Below are 19,702 nucleotides of genomic sequence, written 5' to 3' on the forward strand. Positions count from 1 at the left end.
ACAAGAGATCCTAAGAACTTCCCTAATAATACCCCAAAGGCACACTTGGAGGGGTTTGTTGGGAAATTTAGACCTGGGTTAATAGAATTAATAAGTTTTAAACCTAAGTTGTTAATTAGATTTATTATGAATAAACCTTATTAAAACAAATAAATATCAATATCATGTCAAAAATAAATGCAGTGGAAAAGTAAATAAGACAAGATATGATGACCTAGAAAAACCAATGAAACAAACTAGTTTCATAGTAAAAAAACCTGAGGAGAAACCTTCCCAAAAAGCAATCCACTATAATAAAGAGAAATTTCAGATCTAGTACAAAACCTTTGTCCATAGACTTTACAATCCCCATAGATGAACTCTCAATAGAAATTTTCTACTTCTTCAGAACCTCTAAACTCTTAAATATATGAATGCCACCCTTTTTGCATGGATCCCAGTATGTGACTAATCAATGATGCACGGCTCCCAGTACGTGACTAACTCACCAACTTGAAGAAGATTGTTGACTGTAAAGTTCTTCACTTCATCAACAATGAAGATTAATAAGCACTTGGTTATATAACCTTAAGGTATAAAGACGCAGTAGCTTCCTTCAGAAAGAATAAGGTACTCGATCACCTTTTGCATGTGTTCTCTTTGTATTCTCTTATGTGACGACCTTTAAAATAATCCTTATATATATCTAGGGTTATGAGAAAAGAAACTCTACACAAATATATAAGCATGGGCCAAAAATCAAATTTGAAAATTTAGATTTCATAATTCTCAATAGATACATCTGCCAAGCAGTTGTCGAGAACTCGATAGATAGTATCTGTCAAGCTATCTGTCAAGATTCATTAAACCTCGATAGATACTATCTGTCGGCAGCTGTAGAGAATTTGTCTAGCTTTAATGAATAGTTTTGCTTCACTTGTTTATTGGTCCAATCTTTATGGTTTTAATACTAGACTTTGAACTCTTATTCCTTGAAGTATTAAACACATTCTAAATCTACCCAATTACAAATAAATGCGTTTTGTCAAAGGATTAGCTAATTCTATATTAACATATATTCCTAACATGATTCACATATGTCATAATAGAATTCATCCTCAAGTTATGTTCCCTACATCTTTCAAAAACTTGTCTTAGATGCACCAAATGCTCAAAAGGATTCTTTGCCTTCACCACAAGATCATCAACGTAATCTTCCACTTGCTTATGAAGCATATCACCAAAGTTCAAAATCATAGTTCTTTGGTATGTTGCACTTGCATTGTTCAATCCAAAGGCATCACCCTATAGAAATAGTTTTCAAAGGGTGTTCTAAAGATAGTTTTCAAGGTATCTATTGGGTCCATAAAGATCTTATACCCACTATAACCATCCATAAAGGAGAAACGTTCATGACCAGCCGTTACATCTACCAAAATATCAACATTAGGAAATGGAAATTCATCCTTTGGACAAGCTTTATTGAGATCCCGAAAATCCACACAAATTCTTATCAGGCCATTTTTCTTCTTCACAGGAACTATGTTAGCTAACCAACTTGGGCATTCAATCTCTTCAATGAATCCTGCCTTTAAAAGTTTTTGCACCTCAAGCTTTGTCTTTTCCTCCACATCCAAATGATACTTCCTTAAAGGCTGCTTCATAGGTTTGGCATTAGGATCCACCTTTTACTTGTGCGTTACCAAGTTTGGGCTCAAACCTGGCATTCCTTGATAGCTCCAAGTAAAAAACATCCTTGTATTCTCTCAACAAGGCTACCACTTTCCTCTCTCTTCTTCAAACAAACTCTTGCTGATTTTTACTAGCTTTTTACTTTCCTCTCTGTCATTCAAATCAACCTCAACAAGTTCTTCTTGCACATTCTTAATGACATCATTCATGCACTCAACAGCTTCTTTCACAAACTCCTCAGCTACATGAATTTCCTTTGGTTGTTGTGTAGGATTAAGGGAATTAGGCTCAGCGTCCTTTTTATCCCCTTCCATTAACCATCAGAATTCATTTATCACCTAGCCATCAGGCCCGACAACCCTTCTTATCTTGGAGGCTTTTCTAGTTCTACCATTTCGCCATCATTTTCTTCCTCTGTTTGCAAAGCAATAGGATTAAAAGGAAGAATCCTATTTTCACCCTTAAGCTCATACTCTTGATATAAAGCTGCCTCTGCAAAATGAAGCTCTACTCTATTAAAAGTATCTTGGTGGCCTCAATAACTACTTGCTTATTCCTCCAAATGGCCTTCACACATTGATGATATGTGGAAGCCACCGCTTTATACACCTTTAACCATGGACGGCCTAAAATGATGTGGTAGGAAGTATTCCCTTCCATCACATGCATAAGAGTGGGTGCCCGAATTGGTCCAACCATAAGATCCAAAGACCTGACAACATGAGCCTTTCTTCCAAAGCGAAGAACTTTTCATGAACTGCATTGCCAGATCGTTCCAACTTAGAACTGACCCTGGTGCAAGATTGGTATACCAAGTAAAAGCTCGGCCTTCTAAGGACTTGTAGAACTCTCTAAGCCTTAGCTCATGGTCATGAGAGTGAGCTGTCAACGCATCTACATACCGTTTGATGTGCTCTCTAGCGTTCCCTGTTATGCCATCATACTTAGGAAGTATGGGAGACGTGTAGTTAGCATAGTAAGGCTTCCCAGCTATTTCTTCAAGATAAGGAGGTCTGGTGTTAGGGTAAATAGAACTCTCCATTTTCTTGGGTTCAAACAAAATAACATGTATATCTTCCTTAGTCAAATAAGGAGATCCTTGAGGACCTTGACCACCTTGAGGGGCCTGAGCTATGGCTATCTCTTGATGTAGGGATTAGAACTCTGCCCACATGGCAGCTTAAGAACGTTGAAGATCTTTGATGGCAGCCATGATCCCCTTGGTCTCACGATGACTAGCCTCTCTTGAGGATTCTGCGCCTTCAAAATGCACAGATATGTGATCTACACTTGGTTTTGACCGATGGTTCTCACCCACACCAGTCGATGTCCCAGTAACCATCTTCTTCCTTGGAGGCATGGAGGAAGTGACTACAAACAGAGGTATACAACCGAATAAAGCACCCTTTAAAAGGAAAATAACTAGAGATCCCCAATGGAGTCACCAAAAATGTACATACAAGTTAGATTTGAGCTTATATAGAGAAGTGAAATAAGTTATCTAACAGTATCTCTATATAAGAAAACTCGAAAAGATGCAAGCTTTGACATGGCACTTAAACAAGAAAAAGAAAATGATGATAGGACATGAAAATGACGCACATTTAAACAACAAGAAAAAAAATGATTGCTAAAGAAACACCAAATGTGCGTGGAAAACCCTAAAGAAGGGATAAAAAAAACTACAATTTGAGCAAGAAGGTAACATTCTTGCTCAGCTCTGCTTGTATTATGTGTGAAAAGATCAATTTACAATCAGGTTGCCTTTCTTTCCTACCAACTCTTCACTTTCATCTACAAAAATATCTAATTAGGTTCTTGTCCTAATAGCATAGCTACATGTCCCTTTTATACTCTAACGAATATGGCTGAATACAAAGATAGGTGTTAAGTCATCATTTTCTATCTTAGACCATTTCATAGCATTAAGATTATTTGCTGACTAGGGGATAAGAACTGCGCTGATGTGGCACTAGGGCCCGTAGGTAGGTAGCTTTGCCACTATTTGGGAGACAAGTCCTGAACATTGAGAGAGACATCAGGAGTACTATGATTGGTACATGTGTCTCTAAAGTGACTCATTGTACATTCAACCAATAAGGGATTTCTTCATAGCCTCTAACCTTAGAAAGTCACTATCTCCCTTTTTGTGAGTGCTTAAGTACTATGTTGGGTGTAAATCTTACTTCCTTTCCAAGGTAGTCACACCTTTAGCATGGATCAAGACAAGATCCCTTAGCCAACGCTTCCTCTCCTCTTGCTCATAGCCACTCTATGTGTAAGGTCGAGATTCAACGACTAATGCATTCCATCATGCCTTAGTGGTGTTATGTACAGATCCTATGTAATCATCAAAATGGTGCTGAACAAAAGACTACACTAGTTCTACCATTGAGGTAATTCTAAAATGGTGAAATCTTAGATCTCACATAATTATCAAATTCTATATTTTGTAGAGAAATAAAAATATCAAAGAGAGAAGATCATCTTTTGTTAATTTTTTTTTCAAACATTACATAATTACTAACTAGTTATTACTAATTTGAAAGTTAAAAAATACTCCATTTGTCTTAATTTGTTTGTCATATTTCAAAAATTCAAAATTTTAAAGGAATATTATTTATTATCTTGTTTGTTGTATAAAAATGTATACTATCCTTAAATAAATTTATCAAAAATAATTTTGAAAATAAAGTAAGACTATAATAGGAATATTAATAAATTAATATTTTGAAACATCTTAAAATATAATAGAAGTTAAATAAATTAAAACAGAAGGAGTAAATAAAATAAAAATAAAATTAGAAGGATAAATTCTTAATTTCAAATAGTTTATATGTGGTCAAAAAAACTGCCTGATTTCAACGTCTAGTGGTTGGATTGGACCCCAACTAGTCATCCTCTCTATATCGCAATACCCGCCTCTCTGGCCAGTGGTGAAGATGAAGAAAAAATGTAGCCGCCTTGGAATAATTATAAACGATGAGAAGAAAGATAAAAAAAGTCAGCTTGACTGACCAAAACCATCAATCACAAGATTCCAAATCAAAATTAATAAAACGTTGGTTATAGAAAAATTTCCAATTCCAAGACACATGTACAAACATGACATCAGAGCTTACGTAAATGGATGGGACCTCACGTAAATATTTCATCAAATTTCAATTCTATTTCCAAAACATCCTTGTACTTTGGAAATTTGCATTCTGTATTGTTAATTTGTTATACCCTATTATTTTGCTGATGTTGAACTTTCAATTCATTGAAGGGGACGACACACAGAGAAATTGAGAAAAAATACTTGAACATATTAAACCTTCACCATAAAGAACAGTTCAACATGCCAAAACGAAAAAAATTTTAATTATTGCTGCAGCGTTGGTTTTAAGGACAGAGAATTTCTATTTGTCTAAAACAAATGGAAAACTTTTTTGCTCAAAACATTTTTAAAAATGTTTGTTTTGTTCCCCTTCCTCTTCTCTCCCTGCATTGTCTGTCTAGACAACAAATTTTACATTAACTAGAAATTTCTACTTGAAGAAAACTAATAAATAGATAAAATATTAAAATTTAAGTGATATACCATTGATAATAGCATATTTTATAATGCTCATTATTTGTAGTTCAAAACTCACCTCCCTCTCTGCCTCCTCACTATCTACCTTTCAATATATGTATCAAACCATCTAGAATCTATTTCTCCTCTTGCCATTTAATTAATTCATGTGGCTTTTCCATCAAATCATAGATAAAATTGCATATATGCATATATTAACTACTATGTAGTTGCAATTTATTTTGGATTCGCAGTGGTAAAGTCAAATTTTTATTTATTTATTTATTTTTATAAGAGGACCAATATATATATATAATCAAAAATATATTATTGTTCAAATTTCTCATATATAAATTATATTTGTAACATGATTTAATATAAGTTATTTTCTCATGTATAACTATATATATGATGTTACAAGGTACAACCATACTTAAAAACAATAGTGAGCATAAAATGATTTCTATATAATACAAGAGTATTAAGAGAAAGAAAAAAAGCATTATTCACTTATATGTTGTACACAATTGTATATATACACACACATGCACACATATACAACTAAGAGCCCTCATGAGATTGGGCTAATGCTAGCTAGATTTAAAACATTTCAAAACTGACTAACTTGATTCTTGAATTATTATTCATTTTCCTCCTCTTATGAATAGAAACTAAGTTTATTAGTTTTTAAATATCTTGAACCTGATTGGTATTAGTTAAAATCTCATAATTGTTGATCGGATTTTACCAAAATCTTAAAAAGAATGTTTTTGCTCTAAATAAAGTAAGGATGCGATTGAAACTAAATGCATGCCCAACTATTCTTTTAGGGTCTGTTTGGTTTGTGTTGAGGTTGTATTCATTTTCCATTTTGATTTTCTGTACTCATTTTTTATACTAAAATCTTGTATTCATTTTTTGTTTCCATCTATTTTTTTTTGTTTGGGATCAGTTGCTACTTTATCTTCCCCTTCACTTTTTTTTATGACAACCCCCAGAGAGAGAGAGAGAGAGAGAGAGAGAGAGAGAGAGAGAGAGAGAGAGAGAGAGAGAGAGAGAGAGAGAGAGAGAGAGAGAGAGAGAGAGAGAGAGAGAGAGAGAGAGAGAGAGAGATCTTTGATTTGACAAGTTAGTGATAATGGAACCCACAAATTTATTTATTTTTACGAGAATACCACTATATTCATTTTCAAGAAAAATGAAAACACCAAAAAGTTGTATTTTTGTATTCAAATCCTATTTTTTTGGATATTAAAAATGAAAATTGAATACAAATGCAAATCCAAACAAGTTTTTTAGTAATGGGTCACATAAAAAACTGAAAACAAATATAAAATACACCTTTTTTTTTTTTTTTTTTCTCAAACCAAACAGCCGCTTACCTTATGGATCCGTGCGCTTTAATATATTACGGCAAAACTTTAGAGCACTGGCAAGATTCTGCCATTTTTTAATGGTTCATTTACAAATAGATAAAATATAGGGATGTTATCCAAATTTCACAAGATAATGCCATAATGAATTCATATCAGGTGCAACACCTAAGTTATTGCACCAGATGGTATTGCACCAGGTGCACAATACCTAGATACTGCACCTGATGTGAATCCATGCCTTTATAATGGCCTCATCAGCTATGGTAAAAGCAATTCAACTCATAATAATGGCAGAACTGAAGCTCTTCAGAACTTGGTCAAGTCGCTTTGCTTTAAGGGTCGTTTGGGCACTAAACTTCAAGGGCATTCAATATGATACCATATTTGAAGATCTCTCCAACAAGAGCTCTTTACTTCTTCAGTATAATCCTATCTACAAGAAAGTACCAGTGCTTGTTCACAATGGAAAACCATTACTGGAGTCACTTGTAATTCTTGAATACATCGATGAGACATGGAAGCAAAATCCGTTACTGCCTGAAGATCCTTCTGAACGAGCCACGGCACGCTTTTGGGCCAAATTTGGAGATGATAAGGTAAAGTAACCACTGATCCTCCATTTAAGACTCAAGTAATTAGTTATTTATGTTGTTCTTTCTTAGTAGTCACAGTTTAAAGGTAAGAAAGTAATTTTATTAGAAAAAGTATATATATATATATATATATTGCATTAAATAATAGCAAATATATTTTGTTGAAAAATTTGACCGAGTTAATTTAGTGGTTTTGGATTCTGAGTGAACTCGGCACATCATATCAAAGTCAGTCTTGTTAGTGTTCCAATTCTATCCATTTTATTTTCCTGATAATTAGATTTTTTGTTCATGTATTGAATATATATGGTCATCATGCTCCAATAAGCTCAATTAATAAAATTTATGGTCATCATGCTCCAATAAGCTCAATTAAAACATTTAGGCTTGAATTTAAGGGACTGAATTTCGCATCATATGAATTGGTATGACTAGTAGTTGTCGTACCAGTAGCTTCGCCGGTACAAAAACATACTAGCAATTTTGTGTTGGTTTAACGAAGAGAGAGCTTATAATTAGTTAGAAGCGTGTATGAAAATAGGAAAAGTGGGAAAAAAGAGTTTTGGAAGTTGTGAGAAATTGAAAAACACAGGTTGTTTTCTAAAAAAAAAAAACACAAGGAAAAAAAGAATGCAGCCTATTTGGTTTTATTATCTACAGTCCAATTGTTTAATGGATTTAGTGCTTATTTTTATCAACAGAAGTATAGGTTCAGTGCTTCTTGTACACTGAACCGATGAGATGTTGTCATGGGATAATTTTTAAATACATGGCCAACATATTGGGTGGAGTGCACAAGATACTGGACCCAGGTCGACCCTTACACTGTGTTTGGTTGGGGTGATTTTAGGGGGATGGAAAACATAGAGTGAAAAACTGAGTGAAAAACTATATTTTCCATAGGGACACTGTTTTGGTTGGGGTGATTTTAGGGGGATGGAAAATATAGAGCGGAAAACTGGGTGAAAAACTGTATTTTCCATTGGGAGAGTGGAAAACCCGGGAGAAAATTTTCTCTCCAGGCCCACAAATTTCGTCTCCCCAAATCGGAAGGCATGAGAGAAAATTGCCACTTTGCACTGTTACAAAAATGCCCTCTCCAACGTCTACAACAACCCAGCGCGGGCGCGGCAGAATAAGAAGAAAGAAGCAGCAGAATAAGAAGAAAGAAGCAGGAAATAACCACCAAACCCAGCACCACCACCAAACACTGCAATCTAGCACAAAAATTTAACCCAAAATCAACACAAAATTAACGGAAAAACAATTAGAAAATCCAACTCAAAATCACTGCCCAAAATCATCATATATAATAAAAGCATAAAACTCAAATTGTAAAAGAAGAGGAGGAAAGAAAAATATTCTCAAAAAAAAAAAAAAAATATTTTATTAGAAAAAGTATATATATATATATATATATATTGCATTGAATAATAGCAAATATATTTTGTTGAAAAATTTGACCGAGTTCATTTAGTGGTTTTGGATTCTGAGTGAACTCGGCAGATCATATCAAAGTCAGTCTTGTTAGTGTTCCAATTCTATCCATTTTATTTTCCTGATAATTAGATTTTTTGTTCATGTATTGAATATATATAGTCATCATGCTCCAATAAGCTCAATTAATAAAATTTATTGTCATTGAATAAAACATTAAAACATTTAGGCTTGAATTTAAGGGAGTGAATTTCGCATCTTATGAATTGGTATGACTAGTAGTTGTAGTACCAGTAGCTTCGCCGGTACAAAAACATATTAGCAATTTTGTGTTGGTTTAACGTAGAGAGAGCTTATAATTAGTTAGAAGCGTGTATGAAAATAGGAAAAGTGGGAAAAAAGAGTTTTGGAAGTTGTGAGAAATTGAAAAACACAGGTTGTTTTCTAAAAAAAAAAAACACAAGGAAAAAAAGAATGCAGCCTATTTGGTTTTATTATCTACAGTCCAATTGTTTAATGGATTTAGTGCTTATTTTTATCAACAGAAGTATAGGTTCAGTGCTTCTTGTACACTGAACCGATGAGATGTTGTCATGGGATAATTTTTAAATACATGGCCAACATATTGGGTGGAGTGCACAAGATACTGGACCCAGGTCGACCCTTATACTGTGTTTGGTTGGGGTGATTTTAGGGGGATGGAAAACATTGAGTGAAAAACTGAGTGGAAAATTGTATTTTCCATAGGGACACTGTAGGGACACTGTGTTTGGTTGGGGTGATTTTAGGGAGATGGAAAACATAGAGTGGAAAACTATATTTTCCATAGGGAGAGTGGAAAACCCGGGAGAAAATTTTCTCTCGGACCCACAAATTTCGTCTCCCCAAATCGGAAGGAAAAAGCATGATAGAAAATTGCCACTTTGCACTGTTACAAAAATGCCCTCTCCAACGTCTACAACAACCCAACGCGGGCGCGGCAGAATAAGAAGAAAGAAGCAGAAAATAACCACCAAACCCAGCACCACCACCAAACACTGCAATCTAGCACAAAAATTTAACCCAAAATCAACACAAAATTAACGGAAAAACAATTAGAAAATCCAACTCAAAATCACTGCCCAAAATCATCATATATAATAAAAGCATAAAACTCAAATTGTAAAAGAAGAGGAGGAAAGAAAAATATTCTCAAAAAAAAAAAAAAAAAAAACGAAATTTTTACCGTGTTCATCCAAAAACGATCCAAAAAACGAAATCATCATCTACATTTTCCATTTTGACAAACCCGTTCATCCAAAAACTTTAGTCCAAAATCTGGCCATCCACCCGCAACTCCTCACCGAAAAAAAAAAATGAAAGAAAGGAAGGAGAAGAAAGAGAGGCGGAGACACAGAAAAGAGATCAAAAGGAGACAGAGAGAAGAGAGATAAAGATGAGTCTTTATAAATCAGAAAAAGGAGGAGGGGTTAGGTGGGGTTAGTTGGGAAATAATAAAGAAAAGGGAAATATTATTTAATAAAAAATATGTATAATAGATAAATTAATATGGGTGTTTTATAAAAATAATAGTGTAAAAATGATGGTGTTTTATTTAATGAATATAAATAAATTTATTTATTACATATTATTAATAAGGGTATAATAGTCAATTTATATAAATTAATTTTCTATCATTCATTTTTTTCTCTAACCAAATAAAAGAGTTTTCTACCCTCTCACTTTTCCACCCCTCCAACCAAACACATAAGAGGAAAAACTAAAAATTTTTCCATCCTCCCACTTTTTATCCTCTCAAATTTTCCATCCTCTCACTTTTTCACTCCTCTAACTAAACGACTCTTAATCCACTACTTCCTCTCACCCCACGTCACTTCTAGTAGTCCTCTAGAAGAAAAAAAAAAAAAAAAAAGTTCTCTAGTCATATATATGTTGTGGGCTGTAATTGGGCTTAGACTTTTTTCTTTTTTGTCTTTTTGTTTTATGAAATGAATTATGTAGAAACTTGCATTTGTAAATGTCCATAAAAATCTACATGGGCTTTTACCAAACCACTAAAGTCATGCAAATGCCTTATCCAAAAAAAAAAAAAAAAAGTCATGCGCTTGAAATAATATATACTAGCTCATCACACACGATTATATGTGCAATGAGATCTTTTTTTTTATATATATATATATTTGAGTTTAATGTAATTTTTAATTTAAATTTATCTATTGTTAGTGAGATTACACGAAATGAATTTTTAAGAAAGTAAAATTTTGGATTTGAAAAAATAAACTGTTGGTTTAGTGTGTACAAGTTTTTAAGGAAAAAATGTATCAAATATGCATGAGATATATTCAAATAAAGAGTGTGCTAATTTTTTGGAAAAAAAGTTTATCTAGTAGGTTTTTTTTTTTTTTTGAATTTTGTTGAATTAAAATTTTAAACCTATTTTTATTTTTTAATAATAAAGATTATCTAATTAAATGTTAGAAATATGAAATAATTGTTGTAATCCCTAGTTAGTTAGTTAGTTGAGATTATGATGAATTAGTTAGGATTTAAGCACATGTAGCTCATTTAACACATGGTTTAATTCATAGAGCACATGTTGAATTAACTAGCCAATTATTTTAAGTCATGTGGACTAATGAGATTAGAACTAGTCTCCTATAAATATATAATTGTAATTCAATATTAGATATCAATGAAGTATAAACCAATTTCTTAGTGCATTAGTGCATCTCTCTCTCTCTCTCTTTTAATCTCTCTATTTCTCTATGGATGGTGACTACCTCGAATTAAGTCAATTTCCTTACAATTTTCATACATTTTCCTATAATTCCCATCAATCTCCATTAGGAACCACCGAGTTCCTAACATTAGATTAGGATATTTTTGACATTTTATAAAGTTATAACTACTTTGTGAATCTTCTTAATATATAGATATAGAAGAAGATATATATATACACACATGCACTAACCTCAGAGCATGTGCTCAGAGACTCTTCTATTTTTTTTTAGTAAAATTAATAATTAATAAATTATAATTTGGGATTAATATATTTTCCAATCACACAACACAAAAAAAAAAAAAAAAAAAAAAAAAAAAACCTAGGTGTGTGATGAGTGTTAAGCTTTGTAGTGAAATAATTTTATGTTATGAGTGTTAAGGCTCTTCTATTTTTTTTTAAAAAATATTTTATGAAAGTTTATTTTATTTTATTGGAGCCATTGGTAGTTTTTTTTATAGGAATCGTGTGTGGGTAGCCTTTTTTTTCCTTATTTTTGGTTAGAAACATGGGGTAGTGAGGCTAGAAGTGGGAAGTGTGAGGGTAGTGGGAAAGTTTTAGTTGATTTGCCATTTTAACCTTATTTCTCTTTTTAATAAATAAGAATAGATTAATTAAATTAGAGATATTTTTGACAGTTAAAGAAGTAATAACTAACTTTCCGAATCTTTTTAATATATACAGACAAGATATACACATTTTTTTTTTTAACGATAATCTCAAAACAGTACACTTTTATTTATTGGTACCGAAATAGTTTCCAGTATGGTATTGAATTTCTAGATGAATCTACATATACTAGAAATTGGACTGTGATCCTAATGAGAAAAAATTATGATGTGGATATTATAGGTTTTAAATCCTATTAAACTAAATCTAAAAAAATAAAAATTCATCACCCATAAATCTGATTTAGTTGTTTTGCTAAAATTTTGGAACTAATATTTATGTTAAGTTCATGCAAAACTACTGTTCCATCCTAAATACTTGTTAGTATGACTATATATCTTATTGAGTACCAATGTAGGTTTTGCCATCAATATGGAATGCTTTTATCAAGCAAGGGAAGGATCAAGAGGAAGCTATCGTTACAGCCCAGGAGAACTTGGGATTTGTAGAAAGACAACTTACTGGAAAAAAATTCTTCAATGGAGAGACAATTGGACTTGTAGACCTTGCTTTTGGTTGGCTTGCTAATTTGCTTAGTGTCTTGGAGGAGGTATGTGGTGCGACCTTGATAGATCATGAAAAGTTTCCCTTATTATTAGAATGGATCCAGAATTTCGCAGATGCTCCAATAATTAAAGAAAGCTGGCCCCCTCGAGACAAACTGATCTCCAAATACCGAGCTCTTCGTGAAGTTTACACTTCAAAAGAGGCACCAAAATGAATGTGATTTATAATTTCAAGGCCTTGTCTCGAAGTTCGATGTGAAAAGATTTCATATTTGTTTTGAGTCTTTGGATAAGCACACTGCTTATCCTTTATCAATTAGGAAGTCTTTGAATAAGAGTTGATAAGCACAGTGCTTATCCTTAAGTATTGCTTGGGTTGCTTTTTTTTCAGTAGTCTGTAAGTCTCTAAATGACTGAATGCTTTGCAAATTAATATCACTGAGAAAATTATAATGAACGTTAGTCTTTTGAGAGCTCTGCGGCTTATTTGATAGGAGGATTTTTGTTTTTGTTTTCAAAACAATATAAAAACAATTTAAAAAAAAAATATTGAACTTGAAACTAGTTTTTAGATAAATTTTTTTAATATTTTATGTGTTTGACTCTCACTTTTAATACATATACATATATATGTAAATGAGTTTCATGAGAATGATTCAGTCACGAGAATCCTGGCCTCAATTCTCACAAACTTGGTGCTTTTGCGCAAGACTTGTGGGATTTGGAACTCAAGTCCAAGTGGCTTTGCTTGGGCTTTGCCTTCTAAGATAGTTAGGTGAGAAGGATTTTAGCAAGAAACAGTAAGGGAAGACAATATAATAAAGGAATACACCAAATAATTGTTAGAGATCCTCAAATCAATATAAGGTATTTCATTATTTTTCTTGATTGTGAATTATAGTGTGCTCATTAAGACGTGATACAAGGTTCAAATTAACTCAAAAATTGTAGACTTTGATGGCTATTCAAACCTCTAAGACTTGCAAAGTTTGAATTCTTTCGAATCCAAGTATGTGCTATAGTGGCTATTTTTTGGGATACCAGGAGACAGTCCTCTGTTTTTCTTTGGGTTTTATAGAGTTTTTTCTATGGCTCTGTTGTGATATCTTTTCTCAGATCAAAATGGTGATGAGTGAATGTCCCTCAGCATGGGTTTTCTCATCCTTTTATAGTTCGACTCTAGGGCTCCGGGGTACCAGCGATTTCTCTCTTGTGCCCCTTAGAGCTTATACTGTGTCGGTTACCCAGGGGTTGGTCTTTTCCTTTTTTCTCATAATTTCTTCCTTTTGGTCTGACCAAGCTGAAAGCCCTTAGTTAACATTCTATTCCAAGGTCTTCTTAGGTTGCTGATCCTAGCTATTTTGGCCCTCTTCGTTTTTTCAACTTTTGGCTGCCTTCCATCTTTGTTATTTTTCCCAAACAATCGAAATCTTTTATTGCTGGGTTGAAAACTCCTCCCCAGCCACTTCTACTTATGGTTTTCTCATTCTTGGTTCCTTGAGGTGCAACTCCTTTGTTTATGAATGTTTGCTTTACACTTTCTAACGCATGACTGGGTGCTTGAGACTTGTTTGTCCTTCATCCTTTATGCTTTGAGCCATTTCAATCTTACTTAGAGCATGTTGTGCATCCCAAGGATCCCGAGCCTCTGGCAGCCTCTAGGGATCCCGGCCCAGTTCTTTCACTGGAATTCGCTGAACTTTTTAATGGTCTTTTTTGCTGGAAATCTGAACATACATAGAGTCTTGATGTCGATTCTTCTTGCTACACGAATTTGGCCTTCTTTATTTTTTATGGAATGAGCTTTGTTGTGAAATTTTGGACCTCAACACCTTTTCACAGTATTAAGATTATCTGCTGACTAGGGCATAAGAACTGTGCTGACGTGGCACTGGAACCTGTAGGTAGGTAGTTTTGCCACTGCTTGGGAGACAAGTCTTGAACATTGAAAGGGACATCATGAGTACTATGATTGGTATACGTGTTTTTAAGGTAACTCATTGTGCATTCAACCAATAAGGGGTGTCTTCATAGCCTCTGACTTTAGAAAGTCACTATCTTCCTTTTTGTGAGTGCTTGAGTACCATGTCAAGTGTAAATTTTACTTCCTTCCCAAGTTAGTCACGCCTTTAGCATGGATCAAGACAAGATCCCTTAGCCAACACTTCCTCTCCCCTTGCTCATAGCCACTCTATGTGTAAGGTTGAGATTCAACCACTTATACATTCCCCCATGCCTTAGTGGTGTTATGTACAAATCCTATTTAATCATCAAAATGGTACTGAACAAAAGACTGCACTAGTTCTACCATTGAGGTAATTCTAAAATGGTCAAATCTTAGATCTCACATAATTATCAAATTCTATATTTTGTAGAGAAATAAAAATATCAAAGAGAGAAGATCATCTTTTGTTAAATTTTTTCGAACATTACATAATTACTAATTAGTTATTACTAGTTTGAAAGTTAAAAAAAAAAATACTCTCTTTGATTTAATTTGTTTGTCCTATTTCAAAAATTGAAAATTTTAAGGGAAGATTATTTATTATCTTGTCTACTGTATAAAAATATATACTACCCTTAAATAAATTTATCGAAAATAGTTTTAAAAATAAAGTAGGAGTATAATAGGAATATTAATAAATTAATATTTTTTTAATTTTAAAAACATAACAATAGTTTGAAACATTTTAAACTAGAATAGAAAATAAATAAATAAAAACGGATAGAGTAAATAAAATAAAAATAAAATTAGAAGGATAAATTCTTAATTTCAAATAGTTTATATGTGGGCCAAAAAAATTGCCTGATTTCAACGGATAGGGGTTGGATTGGACCTCAACTAGTCATCCTCTCTATATCGCATTTACCCGCCTCTCTGGCCACTAGTAAAGATGAAGAAAAAATGTAGCCCCCTTGGAATAATTATAAACGATGAGAAGAAAGATAAAAAGGCAGCATCGACCCTTGTCCTTAGAGAAGAATATAAAAAAGAAAAGTCAGCTTGACTGACCAAAACCATCAATCATAAGATTCCAAATCAAAATTAATAAAACGTTGGTTATAGAATAATTTCCAATTCAAAGACACGTGTACAAACATGACATCAGAGCTTATGTAAATGGATGGGACCTCACGTAAATATTTCATCAAATTTCAATTCTATTTCCAAACCATCCTTGTACTTTGGAAATTTGCATTCTGTATTGTTAATTTGTTATACCCTATTATTTTGTTGATGATCAACTTTCAATTCATTGAAGGGGACGACACACAGAAATTGAGAAAAATACTTGAACATATTAAACCTTCACCATAAAGAACAGTTCAACATGCCAAAACGGAAAAAAATTTAATTATTGCAGCAGCGTTGGTTTTAAGGACAGAGAATGTCTATTTGTCTAAAACAAGTGGATAACTTTTTTGCTCAAAACATTTTTAAAAATGTTTGTTTTGTTCGCCTTCCTCTTCCCTCCCTGCATTGTCTAGACAACAAATTTTACATTAACTAGAAATTTCTACTTGATGAAAACTTATAAATAGATAAAATATTACAATTTAAGTGATATATCATTGATAATGGCATATTTTATAATGCTTATTATTTGTGATTCAAAACCCACCTCCCTCTCTGCCTCCCAGTATCTACCTTTCAATATATGTGTAAAACTGTTTAGAATCTATTTCTCCTCTTGCCATTTAATTAATTCATGTGACTTTTCCATCCAATCATAGATGAAATTGCATATATGCATATATTAACTACTATGTAGTTGCAATTTATTTTGGATTCATAGTGGTAGAGTCAAATTTTTATTTTTTTTATAGGAGGACTAATATATACATATAATCAAAAATATATTATTGTTCAAATTTCTTATATATAAATTATATCTGTAACATGATTTAATATAAGTTATTTTCTCATGTATAACTATAACTATATATATATATATATATATAATGTTACAAGGTACAACCAGTGGCGACGCCACATGTAAGTCAGGGTGTTCCCAGGAACACCCTGACCTGAAAAAAAAAAATTTTACATATAATAATTAAAATTTTTATATTTAATCTGTTTGAGGAACACCCTCAGTCACAAAATTAGGAACACCCTGAAATTAAAAAAAAATTATTTGTTCTACTTTCAAGCAAAAAAAGAAAAAAAAAAACCCCAAAAAAAGAAATTGAACTAAAATCTGAAGGAAAAAAAAATTGTAACAGAGCTAAGCCCATGGCAAGCCCAACAGATTAAGCCCACGGCAAGCCCATGGCAAGCCCAATAGATTGAGGTATCAAACCCATAGATTCTCAAGAAAAAAAAAACAAACAAAAACAAACAAACAAAACAGCAAATCACTAAATCAGACAGAAATCAACCCACAGTCAAGTCACAAAGAGCAAATCAGACAAAAATCAACCCACGGTCAAGTCGCTTGTAGAGCAAACCAAACCCCAATACTGGCAACACAGAGCAAAGCAAACCAAACCCCAATATAGAGCAAACCAAACCCCAATACAGATCAAACCAAAACCAAACCCACAGAGCAAACCAAACCCCAACTGGTTAAATGCCTTCTCACTCTCAGCGAAGTCCAACTGGTTAAATGCACCCCTGTCCTCGTAGCTCGCTCGTCGTCGCCGTAGCTCGCTCATCGTCGTCCTCGCCCCACGTCGTCGTCGCTAATCGCTTGCCCTTCATCGCAGATGGCAGATCGTTCGACTGCGGGCTGCTTCGCTGCTCCCTCCCTTAAGGTATTTCTCTCTCTTTTTCTCTCTGATTCGCTCAATCTCTCTCAGTGACTCAGTCTCTCACTCTTTCTCTCTCTTTATCTCACTGAAATGAAGTACATGAAGTGAAATTAAGGAACGAGTCTCTCTCTTTATTAATATTTTGCTTTTTACTTATTTTTTTTTACTGTTTGAATGCTTTATCTTATCTGTGAGTTTGTGATTGGCTATTTATTCTTTAGTTTTATTAATATTTTGCTTTTTATTTATTTATTTTTTACTTTTTGAATGCTTTATCTTATATCCGTGGGAATTGGTCAGTGTGGGTTGGTGTAGATAACGTGGATTGCAATTTGTGATTGTGAAATTTCAGCTGGCTATTGTGATTTGGAGCATCACTGCATCAGGCATGAGGCTTGTGCTTGTCTTTGAGTGGAGGTGGGGTAGATGGGCACATAGAGCCATGTAAATAATAATTAATAATTAAAGTAGTATAATTAATGACAAGTAAATTAAAGTAATATAGTTCATTGTTGCTCTAAACAAATAACAACAATAATTTAAGCAGTATAATTAACTAATACGTTATAAAATACAAATAAATTAAATTATGTTAGGCTAAACAACAATTAATAATTTTATAATTAATGAAACAATAATATAACAAATTATAGTTAAAAAAAAACAAACAAATTAAGGAAACAACTAAACAACAATAATTAATAATTTTATTAATATTTCAAATGAACTTATAGTTTATTGTACATGTATCTTTGTTCATTTCATTTTTTTTTTTGAGGTTTTTCGGTGTACAGAATGCAANAAAGGGTTTGGGGTTTTAGAGGAAGTGACAGAGAGAGAGAGAGAGAGAGAGTGTGTGAATGAATGAACGTGAATGGTTTTTTTTTTTTTTTTTTAAGGGGACAGGAAGAGGTCGATTTTTGCGGAGATTTTGTTAATGCGCCAAATCGTGTTTTGTGGGAGAGAAGATCGAGAGAATTATGGTAATGCCCCTAAAGATTATTGTAATTCTAAGACCTCCCCTCTTTTGGTGGGTGTCTTTGGGATATTTTGTTTTGAGAAATATTAATGTAAGCAAGGTCTTTATGCAATCAACACATGATCGGTCGAGTGGTAAGAGCTTGGGCCAAATTGCCTCATGACATGGGGTTCGAGTTCCCCTACTACATCATGTGAGCACAAGATCTTAGTTAAATCTCATTCATAGACAACAATATTTCAATCCACTTAAAGAAAACAAATTTTTATGATATTTTGCCCATTTTCCTTCGTACTATATTGAATATTTTAGTGAAACTTGTTTTATTGAAACGTGGAATTCGGGACTTTGATGACACAAATTTGACCAAATTTGGACTTCAAATGATCAAGTGAGATATAATTTTTGAAGATGGTACTATGTTGCCTATAAGAATTTCACTCGAAATTGCTGGAATCTACAATTTGGATTCTACTAAAAGAAGGGAATTTTGATATGTTTTGAGTCTTTTGACCCTATTGTGCACAAGCACAACTATATAAACAACTTGTTGCACAATTTTTATCATACCAAAGCTAAAACATTCGGATCTTAAATCCTTCTTGAGCCTAAACATAGAAAAGCATCACCATGCCTATAGCAAAAACAAGAAAAACCATTCTGTGTTCCTATGCACCTATAGTACTAAGGGTCTGTTTGGATACCACTTATTGCTGATGTTGAGGTGCAAAAAAAAATAAATATATAATATAGCCACAAATAGGCCCAAAAAGAAAAAGAGATGAAAAAAAAAAGATCTTGGGCCCATTTCACAAAAAAAAAAAAGAGAGAAAGGATGGGCTCTCACAATAAAAGAAAGGAAGGGGAAAAGAAAGAAAAAAGAAGGGAGCCCAGAAGACTTGATTCAGAGGTCCACGAAGAAAAGGGCCCAAGAAAACAGATAAAGCAAACAGCAACCAAGCCCAGAAGGAAGACTTGGGTCGGGACGCCCAGAAGCAATACCAGAGCCAGAGGATCCCCGGACGCATGAGGAGAAATTGAAGCAGACTTGATAAGGAAAAAAAAGGACAAAAGGCACGCTGGGAGACTCTCATTCGAAGAAAGACAAAAAAGATAAAAATACAGGAGATTTGGTCCCAACCATTTGAAGAAAAAACTTCAAAGACTTGCAAAGTTTGAATCCGTTGAATCCGAGCGTGTAATGTAGGGCTGTTTCGGGATCCCGGGAAAAAGTTCCTCTGTTTTCCCTTTGGTTTAACAGAGTATTTCTTATATCTTTCGGGACTTTTAGAAAATAACTCTCAGTGTCCTAATGAATGTCTATGCCTCTCCAAAAAATTGAATTCTATCTCTTCTTTCCCCTTTTTTATAGCACAGTGGC

The 19,702-nt window shown here is 33.4% G+C and overlaps 1 protein-coding gene across 1 annotated transcript; it reads left to right on the forward strand.

The window, feature by feature from the left end:
• The first annotated feature begins 6,762 nt into the window (after positions 1–6,762).
• LOC112040681 (glutathione transferase GST 23) lies at positions 6,763–13,044 on the forward strand. The gene is made up of 2 exons (XM_065765773.1): positions 6,763–7,199; positions 12,440–13,044. Exons 1-2 carry the CDS (start codon positions 6,849–6,851, stop codon positions 12,800–12,802), a joined length of 714 nt encoding a protein of 237 aa, XP_065621845.1. The 5' UTR covers positions 6,763–6,848; the 3' UTR covers positions 12,803–13,044.
• Positions 13,045–19,702: the final 6,658 nt, after the last annotated feature.

This window comes from Quercus suber, unplaced genomic scaffold (genome assembly GCF_002906115.3).
Source record: "Quercus suber isolate HL8 unplaced genomic scaffold, Cork oak 2.0 scaffold_651, whole genome shotgun sequence".
NCBI classification, from domain to species: Eukaryota; Viridiplantae; Streptophyta; class Magnoliopsida; order Fagales; family Fagaceae; genus Quercus; species Quercus suber.

Excerpts from the sequence above, each read along its gene's own strand:
- LOC112040681 (XM_065765773.1), top strand. The coding sequence starts at position 6,849 with ATGGCCTCATCAGCTATGGTAAAAGCAATTCAACTCATAATAATGGCA. Across the intron at positions 7,200-12,439 it reads CCAAATTTGGAGATGATAAG|GTTTTGCCATCAATATGGAA; the intron begins GTAAAGTAACCA and ends GTACCAATGTAG.